General features: G+C 47.0%; 1 protein-coding gene across 1 annotated transcript in view; it reads left to right on the top strand.

The window, feature by feature from the left end:
* LOC120394264 (laminin subunit gamma-1-like) overlaps positions 1-12696 on the top strand; it is a 131227-nt gene extending 118531 nt beyond the window's left edge. Inside the window, exons 20-28 of the mRNA XM_039518499.1 lie at positions 3443-3522; positions 3971-4108; positions 4355-4499; positions 5461-5610; positions 6031-6145; positions 6690-6889; positions 7251-7409; positions 8086-8185; positions 9751-12696. Coding sequence (XP_039374433.1) covers positions 3443-3522; positions 3971-4108; positions 4355-4499; positions 5461-5610; positions 6031-6145; positions 6690-6889; positions 7251-7409; positions 8086-8185; positions 9751-10007 — 1344 coding nt within the window. The 3' untranslated portion in view covers positions 10008-12696. The remainder of the gene's footprint in view (positions 1-3442; positions 3523-3970; positions 4109-4354; positions 4500-5460; positions 5611-6030; positions 6146-6689; positions 6890-7250; positions 7410-8085; positions 8186-9750) is intronic.
* The last annotated feature ends 10987 nt before the right edge of the window (positions 12697-23683 follow it).

Raw genomic sequence — 23683 nt, 5'->3', positions numbered from 1 at the left:
GTCGCAATTTACCCCCCTCACAGGCGCTTCCTTCGGTTTCTAGTCAACAAAGACCACTACCAGTTCGCCGTGTTACCTTTCGGACTTGCCACGGCACCGAGGGTGTTTACAAAGTGCATGGCAGTGGTAGCAGCAGCCCTTCGCAGGCGCCAGATCCATGTCTACCCCTATCTGGACGACTGGTTGATTCGGGGGCAGTCGCAGGGGCTAGTACAGCGACAGGTGGCGGAAATCCTGTCCCTCTTTCAACACCTCGGACTGCTTGTCAATGCCGAGAAGTCTACCCTGCTCCCAGCACAGCGGGTGGAATTCATTGGCGCGATCCTCGACTCCTCGGTGGGCCGCGCCTGCCTGCCGCGGTCTCGGCACCTGACAATGGTCTCCCTCATCAGGGAGCTGGTCAACTTTCCGACCACGACGGTGCGGTCATGCCTCCGCCTCCTCGGTCACATGGCATCGTGTACATATGTCACCGCGTACGCGCGACTCCACCTCCGTCCGTTCCAGTCGTGGCTAGCATCGGTGTACCGCCCGCACCGCGACCACATCGACATGGTGGTCACGGTCACGAGACCGACCCTCGAGTCCCTCCGCTGGTGGCTCGACCCAGAGATCGTCTGCGCTGGGGTGCCGTTCCACCCTCCTCGTCCGTCCGCGACGCTGACCACGGACGCCTCGGCACTCGGTTGGGGGGCTCACCTGGGGGACCTTCACACGCAAGGCCTCTGGTCGCCCCAGGAGCTCGCTCTCCACATCAATGTCCGCGAGCTCCGGGCGATCCGTTTTGCATGTCACGCCTTTCGGACCAACCTGCAAGGCCGCTGGGTGACAGTATTCACGGACAACACAACAGCTCTAGCCTATGTGAACAAGCAGGGCGGAGCTCGCTCGTCCCCCCTCTGCAAGGAGGCGATCCTCCTCTGGGACTTCTCGTGACCCACTCCATTCACCTGGAAGCGTCCTTTCTTCCGGGAGTGCAGAACACGCTAGCCGACCGCCTCAGCAGGTCGTTTCTCTCCCACGAGTGGTCCCTCCGTCCCGACGTGGTACACACGATTTTCCAGAGGTGGGGGTTTCCCCGGGTCGACCTCTTCGCCTCCAGGGCGAACAGGAAGTGTCTCCAGTTCTGCTCGTTCCGAGGGCACTCGCCGGGATCTCTGTCCGACGCCTTCCTCTATCCGTGGCAGACTCACCTCCTCTATGCCTTCCCTCCGTTTCCGCTAGTGCACAGAGTGCTCCAGAAGCTTCGGAGGGATCGAGCCACCATGATACTCGTGGCTCCGGCCTGGCCGCGGCAGCACTGGTACACCCTGCTGCTCGAGCTCTCCGTTCGGGAGCCCATCACCCTCCCATTGTGGCCGGACCTCATCACACAGGACTTCGGCAGACTCCTCCACCCCAATCTGCAATCTCTCCACCTTACAGCCTGGTTCCTGCGTGGTTGACCCATGCAGAGAAGGGATGTTCGGCAGCCGTACAGCAGGTCCTGCTTGAAAGTAGAAAGCCTTCCACCCGTACTACATACATGGCAAAATGGAAGAGGTTCGCGCTCTGGTGTGACCAGCAGGGGCTCAACCCTTTCGTGGTACCCATCACTACCATCCTGGACTACCTATGGTACCTTAAGGAGCAGGGTCTGGCGGTTTCCTCTTTGAGAGTCCACCTCGCCGCGGTGTCCGCCTTTCGTCCCGGGCGGAGGGTCGGACCATCTTTGCCAATCCGATGGTCTCCCGCTTCCTGAAGGGCCTCGACCGCTTGTACCCGCCGGTGCGCCGCCTGCCCGACCTGGGACCTGACCCTCGTCCTGGCCAGACTCACGGGTCCTCCATTCGAGCCTAGGGCCACGTGTTCTCTCCTCTACCTCTCCTATAAGACGGCCTTCCTGGGTGCCATAACATCGGCAAGGAGAGTCTCGGAGCTACGAGCATTGACGGTGGGCCCTCCTATACCGTCTTCCACGCGGATAAGGTGCAGCCGCCTCACCCGGCCTTCCTACCAAAGGTGGTCTCGGCCTTCCACCTTAATCAGGACATCTTCCTCCCGGTCTTCTTCCGAAGCCCCATGCCGCCCGGAGCAACAGCTCCACACCCTCGGCGTCCGTAGGGCGCTGGCGTTTTACATCGACCGACAAGGCCTTTTCGGCGTTCCACCCAGCTCTTCATCGCAGTCGCTGATCGCATGAAAGGCGAGCCAGTCTCTACTCAATGCATTGCCTCCTGGGTGACCCAATGCATCCGGTCATGCTACGAGCTAGCTCACGTGACTCCATGCCGACTCACCGCTCACTCTACGAGAGCGCAAGCCTCGTCCGCCGCCTTCCTGAGCCATGTCCCCATCCAGGACATCTGCAGAGCGGCTACCTGGTCTTCGGTCCACACCTTCGCCTCCCACTACGCGTTGGTGCAGCAGTCTAGAGACGACGCAGCCTTCGGCTCCGCGGTTTTACACTCCGCCACGTCTCACTCCGACCCCACCGCCTAAGGTAAGGCTTGGGATTCACCTAACTGGAATGCATTGGAGCAATCACTCGAAGAAGAAAAGACGGTTACTCACCTGTAGTAACTGGTGTTCTTCGAGATGTGTTGCTCCAATCCATTCCAGCCCCGCCTCCTTCCCCACTGTCGGAGTAGCCGGCAAGAAGGAACTGAGGAGCGGACGGGCCGGCTGGGGTATATATTTAGCGCCATAGCGCGCCACTCCAGGGGCGCCCAGCGGCCGCCCGCCGGGGTTGCTAGGGGAAAAAGTTCCGGAGAAGCCGTGCACGCGCGGCGCGCACACCTAACTGGAATGGATTGGAGCAACACATCTCGAAGAACACCAGTTACTACAGGTGAGTAACCGTCTTTTCTTAACGTCTTGAGGACATTTCTCGTCTCTGCCCCTCATCACAAACTAGCACTGAGCTTGGGTTGTAACATTGTGTGTTTAACGTCTTAGAGAATCTCATAAATCTGAGGATAAGTTTGGTTAGTGTGTGTGGCACAAACAAATGGGAAAAATATTACTAGTTGAAAGGAAACTCTTGGTATTCTTCATAGTTTTAAATTTTTTTTACTTGCAGTTTATAACAGCACTTGAATTGGAAACATGTTTATCTTTGTACAAGATTTGTTGGCTCTTCCATTGTACACTGGGTGAGCTGTGTATATCCCAGCACTCATCAACAACCCGCAAGGACTTCGGTAACCACTTTGCCTCCCACTGTGCTCCCCAATCTCTCTCTCTCTCTCACACACTCGCACATCCTAAACACAATCTTGGAGCATTTGTTTTTGGGGAAGAACCTATGCAAAAAAATCTCAGACTTTGCAAACTAATATAAGAAATGAGAAATAGAGCAGTCACATTAAGTCTGCAACCCATGACTATGAATAATTAAAGTGACAATAAAAAAAAAAAGGAAAATAATAGCTTCTGAAAGGATGTTTGATTTTGCTTTCAGTCCATTACCCCACCAGACTCCAGTGGTGACCCAAACAACATGACACTCTTGGCAGAAGAGGCTCGTAAACTGGCTGAACGGTAAGGCCCGGTGTACCAGTACAAAGCATCCATGTAAGGGTAGGGCACTTGGTTTTTGCCTTCTTGAAGGCTCAGTGGGCCCCTGCTGGGAAATGGAAGGCTAACCTTAATTTGCCTGAAACAGAGCAAGCCTCCTTTTGCTCAATATGAAGTTGCAGCTGCTTGGATCAATGATGGGGCATTGAATTCTGGGGACCTGTAGCCATCAGAGCTGTATATGAGTATTACTGACGAGAGCAACCTTTGGCCTAAACGCAATGTAAAATCCTAGTAATACCCTGCAATTGCCCTCGCAAGCTTTACTGGTGTGTTGGCAGTGGGTTGGGGAGACAGCACCTCTTTATTAGCACCCTAACTGTGGTACTGGGAGAGGAAGGGGAGTGTTAGATGGGAATAAAATTGGCTGGTAATTCTAATTAGATTATTTTCCCTCTGTAATATTGCCCAGACACAAACAAGAAGCTGATGATATTGTGCGCATAGCAAAGGCAGCAAATGATACATCCACAGAGGCGTATACATTGCTGTTGAAGACACTGGCAGGAGAGAACCAAACTGCGAGTGACATAGATGAGCTCAACAGGAAGTGAGTCCGTAACAGAAAGCAGATTATTCTCCTCGTGGTTTGAGTGGGGAAGGGGGATGGTGCTTAAAACAAGATGTCCTCTGTGCTTTGGCTGGTGGGAGGGACCTGCTTTTAAGAAGTACGTTTCATGTGAGTTCTCTGTTTCAACTTCTGTCTTCACTTCTGCCAAGACAGTTTTATCCCTCCTTTGCTGAGTCAGTAAAAGAATGAAATCATAGGCTAACTGGATACTCTGTTGTCTCTTAGGTATAATCAAGCAAAGAACATTTCTCGAGATCTAGAGAAACAGGCTAATAAGGTGCATGCGGAGGCAGAGGAAGCTGGGAATAAGGCCCTGCAGATCTATGCTAATCTCACCAGTCTTCCTGCTGTGGACTCCAAGGGTCTAGAGGTATCTGAGTCAAGCAACATGCACAGTGTGTTCAAAGATCAATGGTGGCAAATATCATAGAATGTCAGGGTTGGAAGGGACCTCAGGAGGTCATCTAGTCTAACCCCTGCTCAAAGCAGGACCAATCCCCAGATAGATTTTTGCCCCAGATCCCTAAATGGCCCCCTCAAGGATTGAACTCACAACCCGGAACTGGTGTGATAAATTACTAATGTCTTGTTCAGTACTTTGCAAACAATACTGGAGCCTAACACCTGTAAGTTTAAGTGCCATGTAATTTTTGTCTGTATGGAGTAGTCAGGACCTTGACATTTCAGTCCTCCTCAAAAAGACGTGCACACAGGAAACCGCATGTTTCTCTATTTATCCATTTTTAAAGGATGAAAGACAGAGTCACCTGCTTTTAGGGAACGCAGGAATCTCAGACCTAATGCCAAGCCCTCTAAGTTGTCCCCTTTCCCATTCCCCGCACCCACTTCCCTCTCCCCCTCCCCTTCCCACCACCACCATACACACACACACACACACACTAGAAGAGAGTTTGATGTAAGCTTTCTTGCACAGGGACTGTCTCTATATGTGTTCTGTATTGCATTCAGCACAGTGGGGCCCTGATCCTGTTAGGAATTTTAGTAGCAAATTACACCTCTACCCCGATATAACACTAATTCGGATATAATGCGGTAAAGCTGCGCTCCAGGGGGCACAGGGCTGCACACTCCAGTGGATCAAAGCAAGTTCGATGTAACGTGGTTTCACCTATCACGCGGTAAGATTTTTTGGCTCCCAAGGACAGCGTTATATCAAGGTAGAGGTGTAGTAATAACTGAACACTAGGAGTCTAGCTGCAGCTTCTGTCTCTTTTGAGCACTAGAAAGTGCACAGTGTATCTGTTGTCTCCCTGCAAAGAAGTTCTGTTATGTTCACAGAAGCTGGTTTTGTTTCCAATCTCCACATACAGAATGAAGCAAATAAGATCAAGAAGGAAGCAGAGGAGCTGGATCAGCTCATTGACAGGAAGTTGAAGGATTATGAGGATTTGAGAGAGGACATGAAAGGGAAGGAGCTGGAAGTGAAGAATCTCTTGGAGAAAGGAAGGACTGAACAACAGGTTAGTTCTGGGTGTGCAGGCTCTTACTTCCTAAAGTGACCCTAAGGAAGCAAATGACAGACCAGATCTGAGAGATTCAAACATTCTTATACTGCTAATAACTGACTTGGTGGACATCACGGTGGGTGGAGAGAGTAAACAGCAGGTTCTGAACACAAGATAGGAAAAGCTCGTGAAAATGTAGTGGTGTTGAGATTCTCACTTGAGGGCATGAGCAACAGCAGACTGTGCTATATTGTGTCATGGGGACAGGTACCCCTTGAATGTGTTATATGGTTGCAGAATAAGCATAGTCCATCATCGGTAATGAGCCTTTTTTTGTACTGGGCTGGGATTTGCAGGGCCACTGTGCATTGTGGCATGGCTAGATCTTGTTCTACAGAAGATGAGAATATGCTGAGCTGTGTTATGTATCTCTAGACTGCCGACCAGCTGCTGGCCCGAGCAGATGCTGCCAAAGCTCTGGCTGAAGAAGCTGCCAAGAAGGGAAGAGAGACGCTAGAGGAGGCCAATGACATTCTCAGCAACCTGAGAGGTATACGAGAGATCTCTAGGGACAATATCTGTACATGGTTTGTATAATGACCAGGCTTCTTCCATCAGAGGCAGACTTGTTTAGGGAGTTGTGTGGTTTAAGCTCTCGCCCCTGGAAACTAACTTCTCATTCAACAGTGACCATCAGCCTACATTGCTAGACTCCACTTATAATTTAGCATCACTATGCAGTCTGCATATTGAGCCTCAAACCCCCCTGATCTGCAGTCACTGCTATTCTGGAAGCTTGGAGCATTGCATTTGCTAGAAGGGAGAAGGCCAATAATAAACTTGTGCAGTCAGTACATCCTGGGTTAATACCTGTGATACCACCAGCGTGTGTGTCTCTTGTAACAGAAACCGTAGCACTCCTTTCAAAGGCATTGATCAACTTGACCCCCCCGTCCCCTATCGTTCTTCTTCCCTCCAATTTAAAGGTAGCATAGGCTGGGCTGCTTGCTAGGCTGCTGGCTAAGTTTTCTTGGCCTGACAAGTGTCTGAGCCTTCCAGAGCAGGACGCAAAACAATGCCTGAATTTTTATCAGATTTTGACAAGCGTGTGAATGATAACAAGACAGCCGCCGAGGGGGCATTAAAGAAGATTCCTGCCATTACTCAAACCATTGCTGAGGCCAATAATAAGACAAGGCAAGCAGAGCTGGCGCTTGGTAATGCTGCTGATGATGCCAGGGAAGCCAAGAACAAAGCAGACGATGCTGAGAAAATTGCTAATTCTGTCCAGAAGGTGAGACTCACAGCACCATTTGAGTCACTCTTTGTGAAGTAGTGAAATTAATTGAGTAAATTTCTTTCTGCTCCTGTCTGTCCTGCTGGGACTATGCACTTCCTGCCCTACTGAATTGTGTTAAGCCCACGGTGAGCTAACACGGTTTTCACTACCCACTGTGTAAACTCCAGAGAGTGAGATTAGTTGGTGTGAAATCTACTGCTGAATTGTGTGGTTGAGCTTGCCTCCCATCAGAAATGGCACATACAGCAGAGAAACTTGCCCTGGTGCATTATAGGAGAAAAAAAGGGGTGAAGACTTTTCTTTTGTATCCTGCGTGTTCCACCCTTTTTGAACCTTTTATCTACATTGGCCTTAGAATGCTGCCAGTACAAAGTCTGAGGCCGACAAGACTTTCTCTGATGCGACAGAGCTAGACAAAGAAGTGGATGACATGCTGAAACAGCTGCAAGATGCCGAGAAGGAGCTGAAGAGGAAGCAGGAGGATGCTGATCAGGATATGATGATGGCAGGCATGGTGAGTTATTCTAGGAGCTGAATGCAGTGCGTGGGACAGTAAGAAGAGTGGATACTGGTATCAATGGTGAGAGTTGGTGTGTTGGCTCTGTCATTCTTAGTATCTTATTGACTGTCCTGTTGCAAAAACATCTGGTTTGGATCTCAAGTTCAGTTAGTGACCTTTTTTTTTTTTTTAACTAAGTTTTGTAAGAGAGAGGAAAAAAACAGGATTAGAATATAATGCCTCTTGTAACTTTAACTATAGAGCACTGACACAACTTTATAGTCTGGAGACAGACTTCCATGACGTAAGACTTGCCCCATCTCTAAACAAAAGAATGGTTGCAGCCCAGTATGGTCTCTGTTGTCCAATGGAAGCCTCCTCCATTATTAGTTTTCCTATGGAAGGCGAAGTAATTTCATTTTTGTATTGCCCTGCTCTCCACACTCACACATCCAAGCTGTGATTCAGATCTAAGATTGAAAGGGGTTGGGGATTATCCTAAACAGAGGAGTCAGGGATGCAAAACAGTGTGTAGAGACACATGAGATTAGCCCTTTGTGTCCTTGGGCAAGTTTCATGATCTAGGAGGGCAAGCATTGGGTGGGGAAGCTTTGCGATGCAGAGAGGCAAATCCATTATGATCCTGACCACTTTGACATCACTGCATTTACACACACTTCTTTTTCTACAGGCTTCACAGGCTGCCCAAGAGGCAGAAGACAATGCGAGAAAAGCTAAGAACTCTGTTAACAGCTTGCTCACCGTCATTAATGACCTTCTGCGACAGTTAGGTATATATCTAATTTACAGCTCTCGCCACTCCTAGCAGAATTCTGCTCCTAAACACACACGCCTTGTTCTTCAGAACATTGTTTTATTGCAGAAGCTAGAAAAAAGTAGCAATTGGATTAGCTTGGCATCTAATGGTCCATTAAATTATTTATTTCTGAATCAGTTTTTTGTGGGTTATCCTCCAAGACTCACTGTGTATGTGCTGTGTTCATTGCTGCTTTGTGTGAGCATTGCAGATGTGACTCTTCCAGTTTTGCTGTGTCTGAGACTGTTGGCCCTTAAGGTACAAAGAAGGCTGGTGTGTGTATGTGAGGAGCTCTCTTTGTCCTCATTCATTTCCTGTGCTCAGATTATATTCCTTTCAGCTTTTGGAGACTTAAATACCCGTTTTGGTTACTGCATCTCCTATGATGGTCCCCCAGCAGAGAAGGAGAGTAGAGAAATGATGAAAAGCCCTCTAGCTCCTGTTTGGATAAATAGGTTCATGGTCTTAATGTTGCTGCTTGGAGAAGTCTAGAGCCCTTTTGACAAGCATGCCCTGGCTCCTTCAGGAAAGGGAAAGCTCCTGTTCGGAGCTGAAATGAAGGGTTGAGAGGGAAGGTAGTCCCTTCCACCCTCTTCTCTCTCAGCCACCGTCACCTACAAAGGGGGCCACCAACAGAGTTTCTCCGATAGACATTGGAAGTAAAATGAGAGCATCAGCTGGCTTTAGACACTACCGTAGCCTTCTAAAGGCAACAGGACATCAGTTAATTACAGTGGAAAATATTTTCCCTAACTCATTAAACCCTCTTCTTCCCCCCACACTGCCCACCCTGGAGTTTTGTCCTTGTGCCATGAACAGCTTGTCGGAAGAACGGATATTCACAATCAATGCCTGACTTTTTCAAAAGTTCCAAGTTCTGCTACATCCACAGGCTTGAGTTAGGATTTGCTAAATCCCTCCTATGTTTGCAAAGCCCTAGCCCAGCGACAAGTAGAGAGTAATTAGCCGTATATTGCACAGTTGTGATTCATTCATAGGGATCATATAACCTTATAAACTATGGAAGTGAAGCTTGTGTTAAGAACCCGCAAGACAGAATTTGACCTTTTATGATTGAATTACGTTAAAGACAACATTTAAAAATGTCTTGAAAACAAAAAGGGCCGTATCCTCAGCTTGTATAAAGCAGCAGAAGACTTGGCCTGCAGTGTGTGCAGTGAGTTAGGATCATTTAAGTCAGCTGTTACCCATGAAGTATAGAGACTGGGTGATAGGCGTATTATTTATTTGTGGTGGGTTCAGGCAAGTGTGGTGTTTGCATCCAAATACAGAGGAACCCACTTAATCTGAAATTCTACCTTGTGAAGTGTAATGGTAGTTTTGCTTTGTTTCATGGTATTGAAAGTGCCAGTAGCAATTCCAATTAGTATTAATGCTCTGTGAAAACAGTTATTTCACTGTAAGACGGTTCCACTGTATTAATCCATAATTTGCCCTCTGCTGGGTAAGAGCTTGAGAGCAGACAATAGCCTCATGAAGTGTTAGTGGAATTCACTGTGTGCACTGCTGGTTTTCTAGGGCAACTGGACCCAGTGGACTTGAACAAACTGAATGAGATCGAGGGTACCTTGAACACAGCCAAAGATCAGATGAAAGATAGTGACCTGGACCGGAAAGTGACCGAATTGGAGGATGCAGCCAGGCGGCAGGACGAAGCCATACAGGCCTACAACAGGGACATTGAGGATATCCTGAAAGACATTAACAACCTGGAAGATATCAAGAAGACCTTGCCGTCTGGCTGTTTCAACACCCCGTCCATCGAGAAACCCTAAGGGTGTGCTGGGGGTGGGGGGCATTCCCCCAGTGACTGGTGGAGCAATTGTTTGGCTATGGAGTGCCTTAACACACAGAGTACCTTCTTCGAATCCCCAGCTCTCCGCTGCTCACAGTTGCTGTCTTCTTTCCAAATCAGGAAAAGTTGCAAAGTTTTAAAGAGAAGCAAATTAAATATCCATTTTGGGGCATCAAAGGGTTTTTTAATAAATTTTCTCTTCCTCAACACTCCACCTCTGCCCCTCTCTCATATACACTTCCCTTTGATTTGCACAAGGATGTGAAATGTTTTGGACTACTCTTACTGCGGTGCAGAAATGACCACGTGAGCCGGTGTACAGTGGGGCAAACTCTCTCTCCTTTTTTCTCCTCTTCCCCCTAACATGTTAAAACCTCTTCAGTCCCAGAGTTCACTGTCTCTATGAAGGAAAGGGTTGGCTATCAAAGTATTATTACAATGGCCAGTATAGCTGCACTCATAAAGAACACTAATCCCCTTCCCCAAATGTTAACCATTTTTTAAAAAATCTACGTAAATTAGTGGCCAATCAAAATTTTTTGTACCCATCTACCAAATGGTTTAGCATCTTTCTAGAGTGCAGTATATCCATCTACTGAGAAAGATATACAGCCTCGAAGAAGAGCTTGAGGGAAGAAAGGGAGAGGAATCGGGTGATAGGTCTCAACATTACTGTTGGCCTATAAACTAGAAATTTTGTCTCATATCTGTGAACAGCTGCCTAATCTAATACTCCAAGTAGGGAATCTTGCAAGTGATCAGCTCTGATCTCCTCAGTAATAGTCACTAGGAGCCTCAAAAGAAAACTTCCAGGGTTAGAGAGAGACAGACAGATTTTTTTAAAGCCACTAAGATCTTTTTGAAGAAGAAAGCAGAGAGCTCTTACCAGTTAGTCTGTCTGAATATGAAGTTGATGTCTTCAGGTAGAAAATGGGTGCCTAAGATAGAGATGTAAGGGTCTGTCTCTCCATCCTCTTGCTATCAGAGGATAGTATTTTTACACTACAGTAGCAGGCTTGCCTTTGTCCAAGTCAAAAGTCATCCTATCCCTGTTTTCCTGCTGATCTCCCAGTCTTCCTAAAATGCTGCAACACAGATTGTTCAGGCCTAGCTCTGATGGCAGATATCCAGCACGCGCAGTATTTCACACAGCTGCCACTGCTGCCTCTTTAGAATTTCTGTCCAACTCAATGTCACCTGCTCCCACTTAGTTAAGCTACCTTGTTGGTTGGGAGGAGGGGTTGCCTTTAACTCCTTCCCTTTGAGTTTTTTCATTAGATCAGTCTGACACCCCCTGCCTTTGAGATCCATATATATCTATTCTTAAACACTATGCAACTTTGTACGTTTGCGTAGCGGGGAAGAAATTATTATCTGACACACACTGGTGCTATTAATTATTTCAAATTGATATTTTTGAGTGAATGTGGGTTTTTTGTTTTGTGTCTGTCTGTTTTATCATGATTATAGAGTGAGGAAGTCTATCTTTTTGTGTGTGTGTGTAAATATACTCAGTCCTATTTCCAGAATGGCACAGTCTGTTCTCCTCTACTTGCTTCCTCTTAACCATCACTACATATGCACCATATATCTCTTCCATTTATTATTCCTTTGGGGTCAGGCATCTCCCCTGGCCAGGCTCCTGCTCTCTTCCCTCCTTTCTGTTGGCAATATCTCTATTCTGTGGTATTAACAATAACCCGCTTGCCTGTGTGTGCAGCCCAATGATGGGGCACCCAGCCTCTCTTCCAGAGCCAGCCCCAGCCCCCCGAAGGACTCTGAAGTGTGTAGCTCATAAGAAACCAATTACCATCTTTGTTTCTGACTAATGAAAGTGAGATGCTGCTTTTGGATGGTTGTGGCTTTGCTCCTGGGAGTTGCAGCACTATTACAGGCCCAGTAGAGGTCTAAATGCTGAATCTGTAGCCTTCCTACATGTGTGAGAAATGAGAGCTCAGTTCGGGGCTCTGTACAGTATCAGGGACAGTGCCACTGGGCAGGGGAGAGTGGTTCCAGGCAGCTCTCATGTCTCCTGCTTCTTTCCCAGAGCTTGTTACAATTTACCAAAAACTGACTTGGAATTCTCCTGCCTGTGACTGCTCCTAATTCCACCAGTGGAGGAGAGCTGCCTTCCCCCGTCGCACTTCTGGAACTTTCTGGAAGATATCAGTATTTCCTGGCTGGCTGCTCTGGTCCTGTGGCTGCCTCCTAACCATGTCACCTCTCTGCCAAGGCTGTGGAAAGAGCAGATACAAAGAGGCAACACCATGCCCTGGCTGACCTCAGGCGTAAGGTTTCTGGCTTTTCACTTTTTCTTAAGCTGTTTTTAACAGATTTTTATTTTTTAAAAAAAGATCTTTATAAGCAATCTCTTAATACACTACTGCCTTACAGCCCCATTATCTCATTGTATAGGTCCAGTTATTTCTTTGCATAATGTGATGACAAGAAGGCTGCTGGTAGAATGCTGATTGTCACAGGGAACACACAACAGTTCCCTCATTTTATTCTTGCCTGTGGCCTCCTCCATATGTGCCTTCACTTCAGCTTTTGCCTTAATCTGTGGTCTTGCTGTCTGGGGCGGTGAACAAAATGCAACACTTTCAGTTTTTTATGTATAAAACAGTATTTCTTATTTATAATAAAGTCTGAATATTTGTAACCCCTTATACCGTGTGTTTCTTTGAGTGTTCCTTTATTTGGGGGAAGCGGATGATGACTTGGCATGTAAGGTTTGCCTCTAGAAGGCCAATGAATTCAATATGCGGGTTGGAATACAGAGCGCCCCCCCTCCCCCTTTTTCTGCTGGGATTGTTTTTGTTTATCTGCTTTGAGAGGACCTCACCTAAATCTTCTCTTGGGATTTGTAACAGTGAAGAGATCTTATCTCATGATGAGAACCATGAGAGGAGGAGTCTGACTTCGCTCTTGTGGGAATTGATAGATGGATGCTAACTTTCTCTGAACTTTCGGAGGCAATACATATATGCACTGTGTATCTTCTGCTGTCCCTGCTTTGTTTGATGTAGGCTGTAGAGCCCTGCCCGGGAGTATTTTTTTTTAATCCTGCTCCTGTCCCACCCAGCAATACCTTCTCCCACTCCCACCTGCTCTTGCATTTTTATCCCGCTCCCACCTACAAAATCCTTAGATTCCGCTAGAGAGTGATTATCCCCTGCTACTGAGAAAAAAAAAAAAAAAAGAAAGGGCGGGGGGAGAAAAAGGTCAGTGAATATATATAAAGAAAACATCAGAGTTACAAACACGAGTTATGAACTGACCAGCCAACCACACATCTCATTTGGAATCAGAATTATGCAATCAGGCAGCAGCAGAGACAAAAAAAGGAAATCAAATACAGTACTGTACTATGTTAAACATAAACTACTAAAAAGGAAAGCAGCATTTTTCTTCTACATAATAAAGTTTCAAAACTGTATTAAGTCAATGTTCAGTTGAAAGAACAACCATAACGTTTTGTTCAGAGTTACAAACATTTCAGAGGTACGAACAGCCTCCATTCCCGAGGTGTTCTTAACTCTGAGGTTCTGCTGTAAAATTGAATTCAGACACAATTTTTATCACTAAAAGAATAAAACAAATCTTTCTAAAACCATGTAAAAAAAGCTTTAACTCCTGTTACAATAGACATCAAATCTTTCTATCCCCTACTTAAATTTAAAAATAAAGGTTTTAATATTTAAAAAATAAACAAACTTGCTTTACATTGCTGAATTTGTATTTCTAACAAACTGATGAGAGATTTAGTGTTTTCCCACAAATCTGGCCTGCAACAAAATACATTTTACTCACTCCTGCAATTATGGTAGCAGGTCCTGCAGGATCCCAGTCCTCCTGCAGGGCTCTAGTACTAGTATGTGGTATCAATACAGTTAATTCTGAACTGACTCCACCACCTTCCTGCTAGAGAGGGGGAGTGCTCCCATCTCAATGTTCCTTTTTAATGTCTTGCTTTACTTCTTCTTTAATAATTGGAGATATACCAATCTCCTAGATCAGGAAGGGACCTTGAAAGGTCATTGAGTCCAGCCCCCTGCCTTCACTAGCAGGACCAAGTACTGATTTTTTGCCCCAGATCCCTAAGTGGCCCCCTCAAGGATTGAACTCACAACCCTGGGTTTAGCAGGCCAATGCTCAAACCACTGAGCTATCCCTCCCCCTCTTCGCTCGTCCGTCCTCATTTCAAGGATCTTTTATGAAGTTGAAAACATGCCAGTGTGGTTTACTGCCCTCAAGGGTCAGAGAGGAGGGCTTTCTTGTTAGAGGTACATCCTCCTTCAAGACAAGTCTGTGCCAGCAACAAAAATCCTGTCCTGGCCACTGTCCAAACAAAGCATGCAAGTTTAGAAAACAAAACCCCAAAGTGAGTTGCAAATGATTGTGGTAATAATTAGTTCTCTCACTGGGCACATGAAGGAGTTTTAGCTCTTTTGGCTAAAAATAAAATCAGTTACATGCTGCAGTTTTCCTTGTCACTGAAGGGTAAGTGTATATGATAGGCGAGTGGGGGTGCTCATCACCCATGGAAGAATTGAAGGGTAAGCGGTATGTTTCTCTGCACACTGTGAAGGTAAGGTCTGTTCTACCTTGATGGAAGAGGCTGAAGAGGAGAAGTGACTGAGCTGAAAGAACACCACCCTCTTCTGTGTTAAAGGGGATTTAGCTTCTATGTTTAAATTTAGGTCTTACGGAATAGGAAACCCCAATGATTCTGACATTCCCTGGGCTGGTCCGAGGGACCTCCACCATGATCTGAGTGGCGAGAAGGAAACTTCTGCTCCAGTCTCCCCAGCTTCCATTCATAAATTTCATAGACTCTAAAGCCATAAGGGAGGGACCATTATGATCATCCAGTCTAATGCCTACAGACCACAGAATTTCACCCAGTAATCTCTGCATCAAGTCTATAATTTCTGGTTGCACTGGAGTGTATCTTTCAGAAAGCCATTCCATGACAAAGAATCCACCACACATACTGGTAAGCTGTTCCGATGGTTAATTACCTTCACCGTTTAAAAGTTTATTTCCAGTTTGAATTTCTCTAGCTTCAACTTCCAGATCTTGGATTTTACTAACGCCTTAAATTAATTCCTAGGCCTGTCCTAGATTAGGATTTCAAGGTGTGACACTAGCACCCAATGTCACCTGCTCCCATCTGGTTAAATTCCCTTGTAGGGTAGGGGGAGGATGTGCCTTTTGTTCCACCCTTTATTCACCCTTTGAGAAGGTAGCAGCCTCTGGAGTTTTCTCATTGGATCAGTCTGCTCGGTCCCATTTCCAGAGTGGTACAGTTTGTTCTCCTTTACTTGCTTCCTCTGAACCTTGACGACTCATGCACCATTTATTATTCCTTTGGGGTCAGGTATCTGCCTTTCCTGGATTCCTACTCTCTTTCCTCCCCTGTGTTTGCAGCATCTATGTTCTGTGGTATTGACAATAACCCGCTTGTTTGTGTACTAAGCTGAGTGACGGGGTGCCCTGTCTCTTCCAGCAGCACCGAAGGACTCTGAAGTGTGCCACTCCCAAGGAATTAGCTACCTTCACTGTCTGTGATTTGCAGAGAGTTGTAGGCCCAGTAAAGGTCTAAGAACTGAATCTGTAGCCTTCCTACATGTGCAAGAAATGAGAGCTCAGTTTGGGGCTCTGTACAGCATCAGTGACCGTGCTACTGGGCTGGGGAGAGTGGTTCCAGGCAGCTCTCATGTCTCCTGCTTCTTTCCTAGAGCTTGTTACAATTTACCAAAAACTGACTTGAAATTCCCCTACCTGTGAATGCTCCTAATTCCACCAGTGGAGGAGAGCTGCCTTCGCCCAGGGACTATCTAACATGCTAACTAACACATTTTTAAAGTCTAGTGTACTCTGCCTCTACCATTTTAAGACATGTTACTAGCAATGTGCATTGGCTGCAGTAGATTTTCTAAACTTCTTGACTAACATGCTAACATCACACCTTTAAATCCCAGTCTAGAGTAGGCCTTTAAATGGGTCCAGAATCTGAATTAGACAGATTACCTTCTGTCCTGGTGAAAGGAACTCTCCATGTCTGTTTGCGCTAGCACTTCCTACTGATTTTCTAAATGTGCTCTTGTTTATCATATAGAAACACAAGTTTAGTCAAAAGTGGGGAGCAGCTGGTTGGGTTCACTGTTCCAAAATATACCCTGGATTACAAATATCAGTGTTTCATGAGCAAACCTCATGCTGTAAAGTCTGTGGTTTTCGTTCATTACAAGTAGTGGAATATGATCAGAGGTTTGTACTGTAAACAATGCTGATCTTGTCTGGACTGTTGTTGATCTCAAGGTTCTGTCTGCTTTCTGTGCCATCCAAGGTGCTGCGGGGAGGAAAGAGCCCTTTCTGCCTTTTAGCCCATCCCCAGACTTCAGGAGATCACACCTGACCTGTAGACTGAGGGCTAGATCCTTAGCTCAGATAAATTAGTTTAGCTTTATTTACTTCAATGGAGTTGTGGCAATTTGCACTAGATGAGGAGCCTTCTTCCTCTGCAGTTTCTGACCTACCACTTGTGGATGATTATGCTTTTCTCAAGGTGCTAGTATTTCAGGACTCCATCAGGGGAAGGTGTTCCTGAGAACCAGCTTCCTCCCCTGTCTTTCTGATGTCTGACACCACTGTGCTCCCCCTTCAGAAATGACAGCAGCCAAGGATCTTTGGCCTTCTCTGCACCGCAAAAAATGTTTTATAGCAACAGTGCAGCTGTACTGGTGGCAGCAAATGTGCCAAAGAAGATGCACTTCGTGGGGATCAAACCCCCTGTTCTTTAAGGGCCTGAGCCCTATATAAACTAGCAAGCTGGCACTGGTTGCACTGTGGCTGGAATACTGGTGCTATTTTTTTCTAGTGTTGCGACACGTTTTCAGACCAACGCCAGTGCTAATCAGTGGTGTTGTCATTGAAAGCACAGATTGCCCCTATCTGCATGCTTCTCCTCTGCCCTCGCCCCTGCCACCCTCTCTTAGCATGTCAGTAGGAATTTTTAGACTCTCACCTGCTCCTCTCTGCAATCTAAAGCTGTTTAAATTCCTCTGCTAGCTGCCTGCCTCTCAGTGACCCCAGTTTTATCTGGTGAAAAAGCAGGGCTGTTTTTCTGGGTGGCATGTCAGTTTCAGTAACTTAGTGGGCGTGACAAGACATACAGCTGCCGCCAAAGTTGAACCTTTGGGTGACTGTCTTGGACAGGTTTCACTTGTGATTAATGTCCATTTTGTATTGCTGTCCCCTTCTGATTTGGTAGCAGGCTGCTCTTTACTGAGCCTGTTTAAACTAAGACAATGTCTACTAAGCTTCCTCCTCAGTGGAGTAAATTATCCCCCCCCCTTCAGCTTATTTGTGTCATAACATGGAGGTGCACTTTACAACTGGCAAAATGATAGAGATCCCTCCCCCAAATAACTTACAATGGAAGGCATGAACAATTGCAATATGGCTAATGGGTGAGGAGCACTGTGAGGACAGGATAAAGTAGCCTTGCTCTGTCACTGTATCCTGGTCTGCAATGGGTCAATATAATAGTTCAACAGCATTTTCTTTAGGTGTTGGCAAGATGGGGGTTCTTCCAGGTTCCTTGTATGACCAGGTCTGTCTTAAGACTGACTGACTGCATCAGGGTGTGCCTGGACTGGAATAATCATGAGGATTCTCCACAGTTCCCTCAAGTGCATCCCAGCCTTGTTACCAGTCGCTGTGTTTTGGTCGCCAGATCGTTCTACCTGGGTTTAAACTGTCTGCATCACGGTGTCAATGAGCTTGAGTATGTGACGGTTCCAAGACCAATATCACAACCTGAAGGAGGTAACTGCACAATGTTCCCTGTTTTGGGGGCTGTTCCCTCCTGTAAAATCAAACAGCCAGCCTCTTTCTATTGGCGGTCCCTGCCCAAAGCCCTTCCTAGTGCAGTATCTCACTGCATAGGTGGAGTGCTGGGAGGAAAACTAAGCATGAAGGAGGCTGGAGACTGTTCCTTCCAGCTCAAGTTTGGGATTTCTTTGGGAGGCACTTGACGTAGTGCATAAGATAAACTGCAAGTAAGTAAGCCCATGAAGGAAGCAGCTGCCTGTTATACTGAAATGGAATCTGTGGATAGTGAGAAGCTCCAACCCATCCATAAAGGAGCTAATGCAGGAAACAGATCCCCAGGACAGGGTATGGCACTGAACTGAGATCTAAGTGCAGATAAGGAATTCCAGCAACTCCGCCAGGGCTGGTAAAGGCAGTGGGAGACTGTGTTGCTTGTATTTCTGGTCAGCATTGCATGAGCTGTGTCTTGTGGGAAGTGGAGTGTGGCTGATGCTGCTGACTCCAGGGAAATGCCATTTGTTTGCTCCCTGCGCTAACTGGCACGTCACAATCTCTCGCCTCAGAATTTTTTCTGGTTCCTCTTTGTTTAACTTTTTGCTTTCTGGAACCAAGCAGGTTTGCCTGCTGAAGCCTGTGGACCATGCGTGGCCTTCACACAGCCCTTCCTAGGAGCCCTAGAACCATGCTCAGGGAGTTTGAATTGGTGGGAAGGGGCGAGGGCATGTCTGAGACAGAGCTTGCACTGTGGTTTGTTTCACAGCTGTGGCTGCTAGAGGCTCATGCTGTGGTTGTCTTCAGCTGACATTGCTAGTGCCTTTGCTATCCTTGCCAGGCACTGCTGTGAGAACATCGTGGGAGACAACCAGGTCTTATGGGGATGGAAAGGGATGCTGGGAGGCCTGGCTCTGCTCCTTTACCCCACTGGCTGGAGTGAGGATTACTTTCTGGGTGGGGCCCTTAGGGGCAGCCCTCTGGTGGCTATGGATGGTGAATGTGCCCTGCCTGGAGGAGGCAGGGTGGTGGTGGAGGCCTTGAGCAGCTTCATAGCGCAGGCCACAGTTGGACTTGGGGGCTGATTGGACACAGTTATACAATGCCCAGATCAGGAACGTGCGTGAATTCTGAGGAACAGCTGTGGCAGGCATAAGCTGGGTATGTTCAACCAGTAACATGTTCCAGATAAGATTCCCTAAGCTGATAGACAGTGGCTCTGGGAGTTACAGGGAAATGTCAGGAATGGTTTGAGAACTTCCTTGGCAGCCTGCAGGCGCCTGGCAGCAGAGTTGCTACAGGATTGTGTAGCAGAGAGAAGAATGCAGTAAATGCAGAAGAAAGGAAATAGATTCCTTCCTTATCTCACTTACCTATGTGTGTGTTTTGTGACGGACAGGCAGGGCGTAGGCTAGGCAAGGCCAGACATGACTGTACTTCCTTGTGCTGCTGACACCTCAGCGGCAGTCTAGCCAGGCAGGCCTGCCTAGCTTGCTCACGGGAGCTGCATGGAAGGGCACGGTTCCTGAGTGATCTGCCACAGCCCAGAGGGGGTGGAATTTGACTTGAACCTCAGCTGGAAGAAAGGTGTCCCTGGGCTGTTAATCTGAGTAGGGAGACAGTCATGGTCTTGATAATTCTGGAGAACATTCCTCTGAGACCTGCTTTTACCACAACCAGGCCGCCTCCCTGTCCTGTAACTCTCAGGGCATTTTCAAAGCTGGTGACAGGCTGGGTCTTGCTCACTGCATCGTTGCTTTCCAGTACGAATGAGGGCAGGGCAGCCTGGACTTTGCAGTCACTGGAATTAACCAGCACTAATGGGTTCAGGAACAAACAGGAAATGTCAGGAATCTGCCTAGTACCTTACAAATGTTCCTGGCAGAATCCCATTTTGGCAAGGTTCCAGATTTTATTCTGGGGACTGTTTTGTCCCATGAAAGCTGTGAGGCAGCCTGGCCTAGTGGACTAAGCACAGGCTTGGGAGCCCAGGAACTTCTGCATTTTAACCACAGCTCTGCCACTGATTTGTTTTCTGTGGCTGTGGGTAAGTCACAACCTCTCCAACCCAATTTCCCCATCTGTAAAATGGGGATGAAGATATTGTGATGCATCCTGGGGATACCCAGGGTTGGGAGGCACCCTGCTATCATCTACCCTTACTGTGAGGAAGCCTTGCCTTTGCCTGCTGGGGGTCAGCTCCCCAACTCTGACCTGGCCCAGGCAGCACAAGCACCCCCTTTGCAGGCCCACTGTCACTTTACACTTAGCACTAGGCATGCTCCAGCCCCTGAGCCCCTCCCAGAAAATTCCCGCCCTGCTCCACTGGCCACCTGCAGTATTCGCAGACGTGCTGTGCCCAAAGGAACAGTACACCCCAACTTGCCAGTTATGCTTAAATCACTGCTCTGCTTAACACACAGCACTTAGCTAAATAAACATGCTTATTTAAACATAAATAAGTCTAGTGATAGCAAGCAGAAGTACTGGAAACAGATGGTTTCATATAAAATAAAATGTACATGCATTCTAGAACCTAGACTGACTTATCTAGATACTTTCATGTCTTCGACCAATGCGCACCCAGAATCCTTCCAGTGTTCTGCAGCCAGGCTTGGCCGTGATCTTCTGTTCCTAAGCCCCGTCACACAGTAACCTTGCCCCCTGGGTGGAAGATGCTGTGTGTTGCTTTGCATTACCTGATGTACCAGACTAATCCTTTGGTATTAGGCACAAGCAGGATGACCCCCTGCTGATTGTTTTGTTCCTTAGGTTCTCTCCCCTGTAGATTTTGACAAGCTTTTAATTAGTGTAAGGCTCAGTGTGCAAATAGGCCGCTGTTGTGAAGTGGACAATACACTATGACCAGACAGAGAAATAAGGGTCGCTTACCCACTGCCTGACACAAACCTGTCTGACACATGTAACCTCATGGAGACCCTGTCTTACCTTAGTAACATAATTTTCATTATAGATACATAACTTCATAAATAATGTCCTTATATGCATTTTGCAATGATTATGGCCACCAGCGGGCTACTGGATCTCAGTAGAGACCTCGCATGCCCCCCATAGGTGAATTACCCAACCCACGGCGCCCTGTAAAACTATGGGTATCCCCTGTGCCCTATGCCAGTCTGGGTCACAGATATCTCACAGAGATGAGGGCAGAAAACCTGCACATCCTCATCCTCATCCCAACTTGTGCACTCAGGTTTTAGTCTAACTGTAAGTGTTTATGCTCTTCGTTTAACTCGATGGAATTAACTCTTTTTTTTTTTTTAATGGGGCTGCCAGAGACGATGCACCTGAATTGAAGGATCCAATTTGCAATCATCAAAAACAGCTTTATGACACTGCTTCACTGGATAGTGACCCTTTTTACCTTGTCATTGGTCTAAATCTTGCCAGGTCAGTATATCCTGAAAGCTAAATCAGCTGCTGGTCAGTAGCCAAATTGGAAATAAACAGGTGGTCTCAGTCCAGGCCCTAGTGCCCACGTTGCCCCACCCCTCTAGAAAGGCATTGTGGTTGGTAGCTTTGCTGGCAACATTAGCATAAAGCATTTAGTTATTGGCATAGAGTCAGAGTTACCCACTTACTTAAAGAAATTTTCCACGTAGAACAGGATCAAGGCCCATCTGATGGGAGGAGTATGGGGGATGTTGTACTGCTGCTATCTGCACTGTACGTATTCTGCACTGCAGTCTCTGGGACAGTCAGTTATGTGCTTTTAATTACCCTGAAATTTACTTTTTAAAATGCACAGGGCCATCTTTGCAGATATATTAACCTAGAGTCTATAATCTTTGAGAATATTCCTCCTGGATGGCAGCCTGTTTTTAATCCAGCAATGGAAAACCCCCTAGGATTCTTGCACTGGAGAGAAACTCTTTTCCACCATTCAATACGGAACTGTAAAAACATTAGGTCAGTCTTTACAGCCGCTCTGATCAATTGGTGAGAACTTCTCCCGCAAAGCACAGAGACTGCTCTGTTGCTTTGACATTTCTTTTTGACAATGGATTGAAGAATGAATCCCTTTAGGTGAGTATCAGACCCGGAGAGTAAGGGGTGGGGGAAGAGAGAGCGAGCACCTGTATGGCTGATATCAGAGATCATTTTCATTTTAAAGTTCCCCAACTAGTAACACAGTGGAGGTCGGGCTCTTCCCCTTGTTGTTGATTAAGACCCTCTCCAAACCGTGCTGTCATACTTAAGGGGCTATATAAACAGAATGTCATATGTAATTTCATTTCTGTGGGGGGCTGGATGTGCTCTTCTTCCGGGTCCAAAGGAACTGGCTTGTCTAGAAAATAAAGTTTTAAAAGGTATCTTTTGGTTAGTGTCTGGGGTGCGCTAAATGCTAGGATCCCAGACATCATGACTTAGTCCTGGTGGGGAACGGCTGATGAGTAAAGATTAAGTAAATATGTATGAAGGATGAGTAAGAGGGAGGGGAGATATCCAGCTAGTGTGTGAAGGAGGTAAACCCCAAGGAGATGAATGGGTTAGTGTGGTGTGAAAGGGGACAAGGAGGAGTAATGCGACAAAATCAAATAAGGAAAAATTTTGATTCAGGAAAATCTTCCTGACAATGAGCTGCCTTGTTGTCTCGGGGAAGTGGTAGCAGTCCCATTGGCGGGGGTGTTTAAAGATATGCTGGGCAATAGAAAACACACTGCGGTGATCAGTTCTGTCTTGGTGGGTGGATGGTGTAATGCTGGCTATGTAGATTGGCAGAGGAAATTGTGTATTTCGCAGCACACAGGGAATCTTTATTAAATGCACTTCACCAAATGACCGAACGACCTACAAGGTGGTTTGGCAAGAGCCCGCTGTTGATTACAACACTGGGAATATTTACCTCCCCTTTTAAAACACATCAGATAAATTAATCCTGGGTGGCAGAAATCGACATGCCATCAGCAGCTTGGTGGGTTGGGTTTATTGTTTGTCCCAGGCTATGGCTAAGCTCTACTGTGTTAAACTAACAGAGAAAAAGCTCTAATAAAAGATCACTCAAAAGCAGAGGCAGGTAAACGTGGCCAAAGGGAATCCCAACCGTGCAGTGGCATCATGCTGGTTGCACTCCACGGACTCCCCAAAATGCTGCACCTGATCTCCTGGCAAGGAACTGAGCAGCATTATGTCAGGCCCAGGAATTTAATCCTTAGGAGGCTGTTGGGCAGTTTAAGAGATTCGGAGGGAGACCTAGACATTAATGACCTGGATTAGAGATTGAGGCTGGCTCTGAAGCTAGCAGAAGAGCAGTAAGTTGGGAAGCATTGGCTGGACTGGACTGGGCTGGATTTCAAACCGTGGACCCAGGCCCCGTTGAGTAGAATAACCAGGTAGGCAACCAGAAAGCTTGGGTTCAAGGCTGAGCTTGTAGTGCTCCTTAACTAGTTCTCCCTGAGCTGGTAGTGCTCCTGGGCAGTTTGCCAGGGCGTCAGGTCAGGTGTAGTTATACCCAGCTGAGACCTGGGACAGTAATCAGGAGGCGTAGGATGTAGTGCATAGGGCACTGGACCTGGGTTTTGATCCTGATTCTGACCTGCTTTGCAAGTCACTTCACCTCTCCATGCTCTTTGTTTTGTCTATTTCGATTGCAAGCTCTTCGGGTCAGGGACTGTCTCTCACAATGCATCTGTACAGCACCTTGCACAATGGGACCCTGATCTTGACTGGGCCCTCTAGACGCAACTGTAATACAGGTGGTGGTGGTCAATTCACGGAGAGCACTAAGGAAGGGAGAGTGACTGAGACCGGGCCCTCTTGATTTCAGTGGCAGGCTTGGGTACAATGAAGGATTCATAGCAT

This window comes from Mauremys reevesii, unplaced genomic scaffold, assembly GCF_016161935.1.
Source record: "Mauremys reevesii isolate NIE-2019 unplaced genomic scaffold, ASM1616193v1 Contig45, whole genome shotgun sequence".
Lineage (NCBI taxonomy): Eukaryota > Metazoa > Chordata > Testudines > Geoemydidae > Mauremys > Mauremys reevesii.
This window is presented reverse-complemented; position numbering and strand designations above follow the sequence as displayed.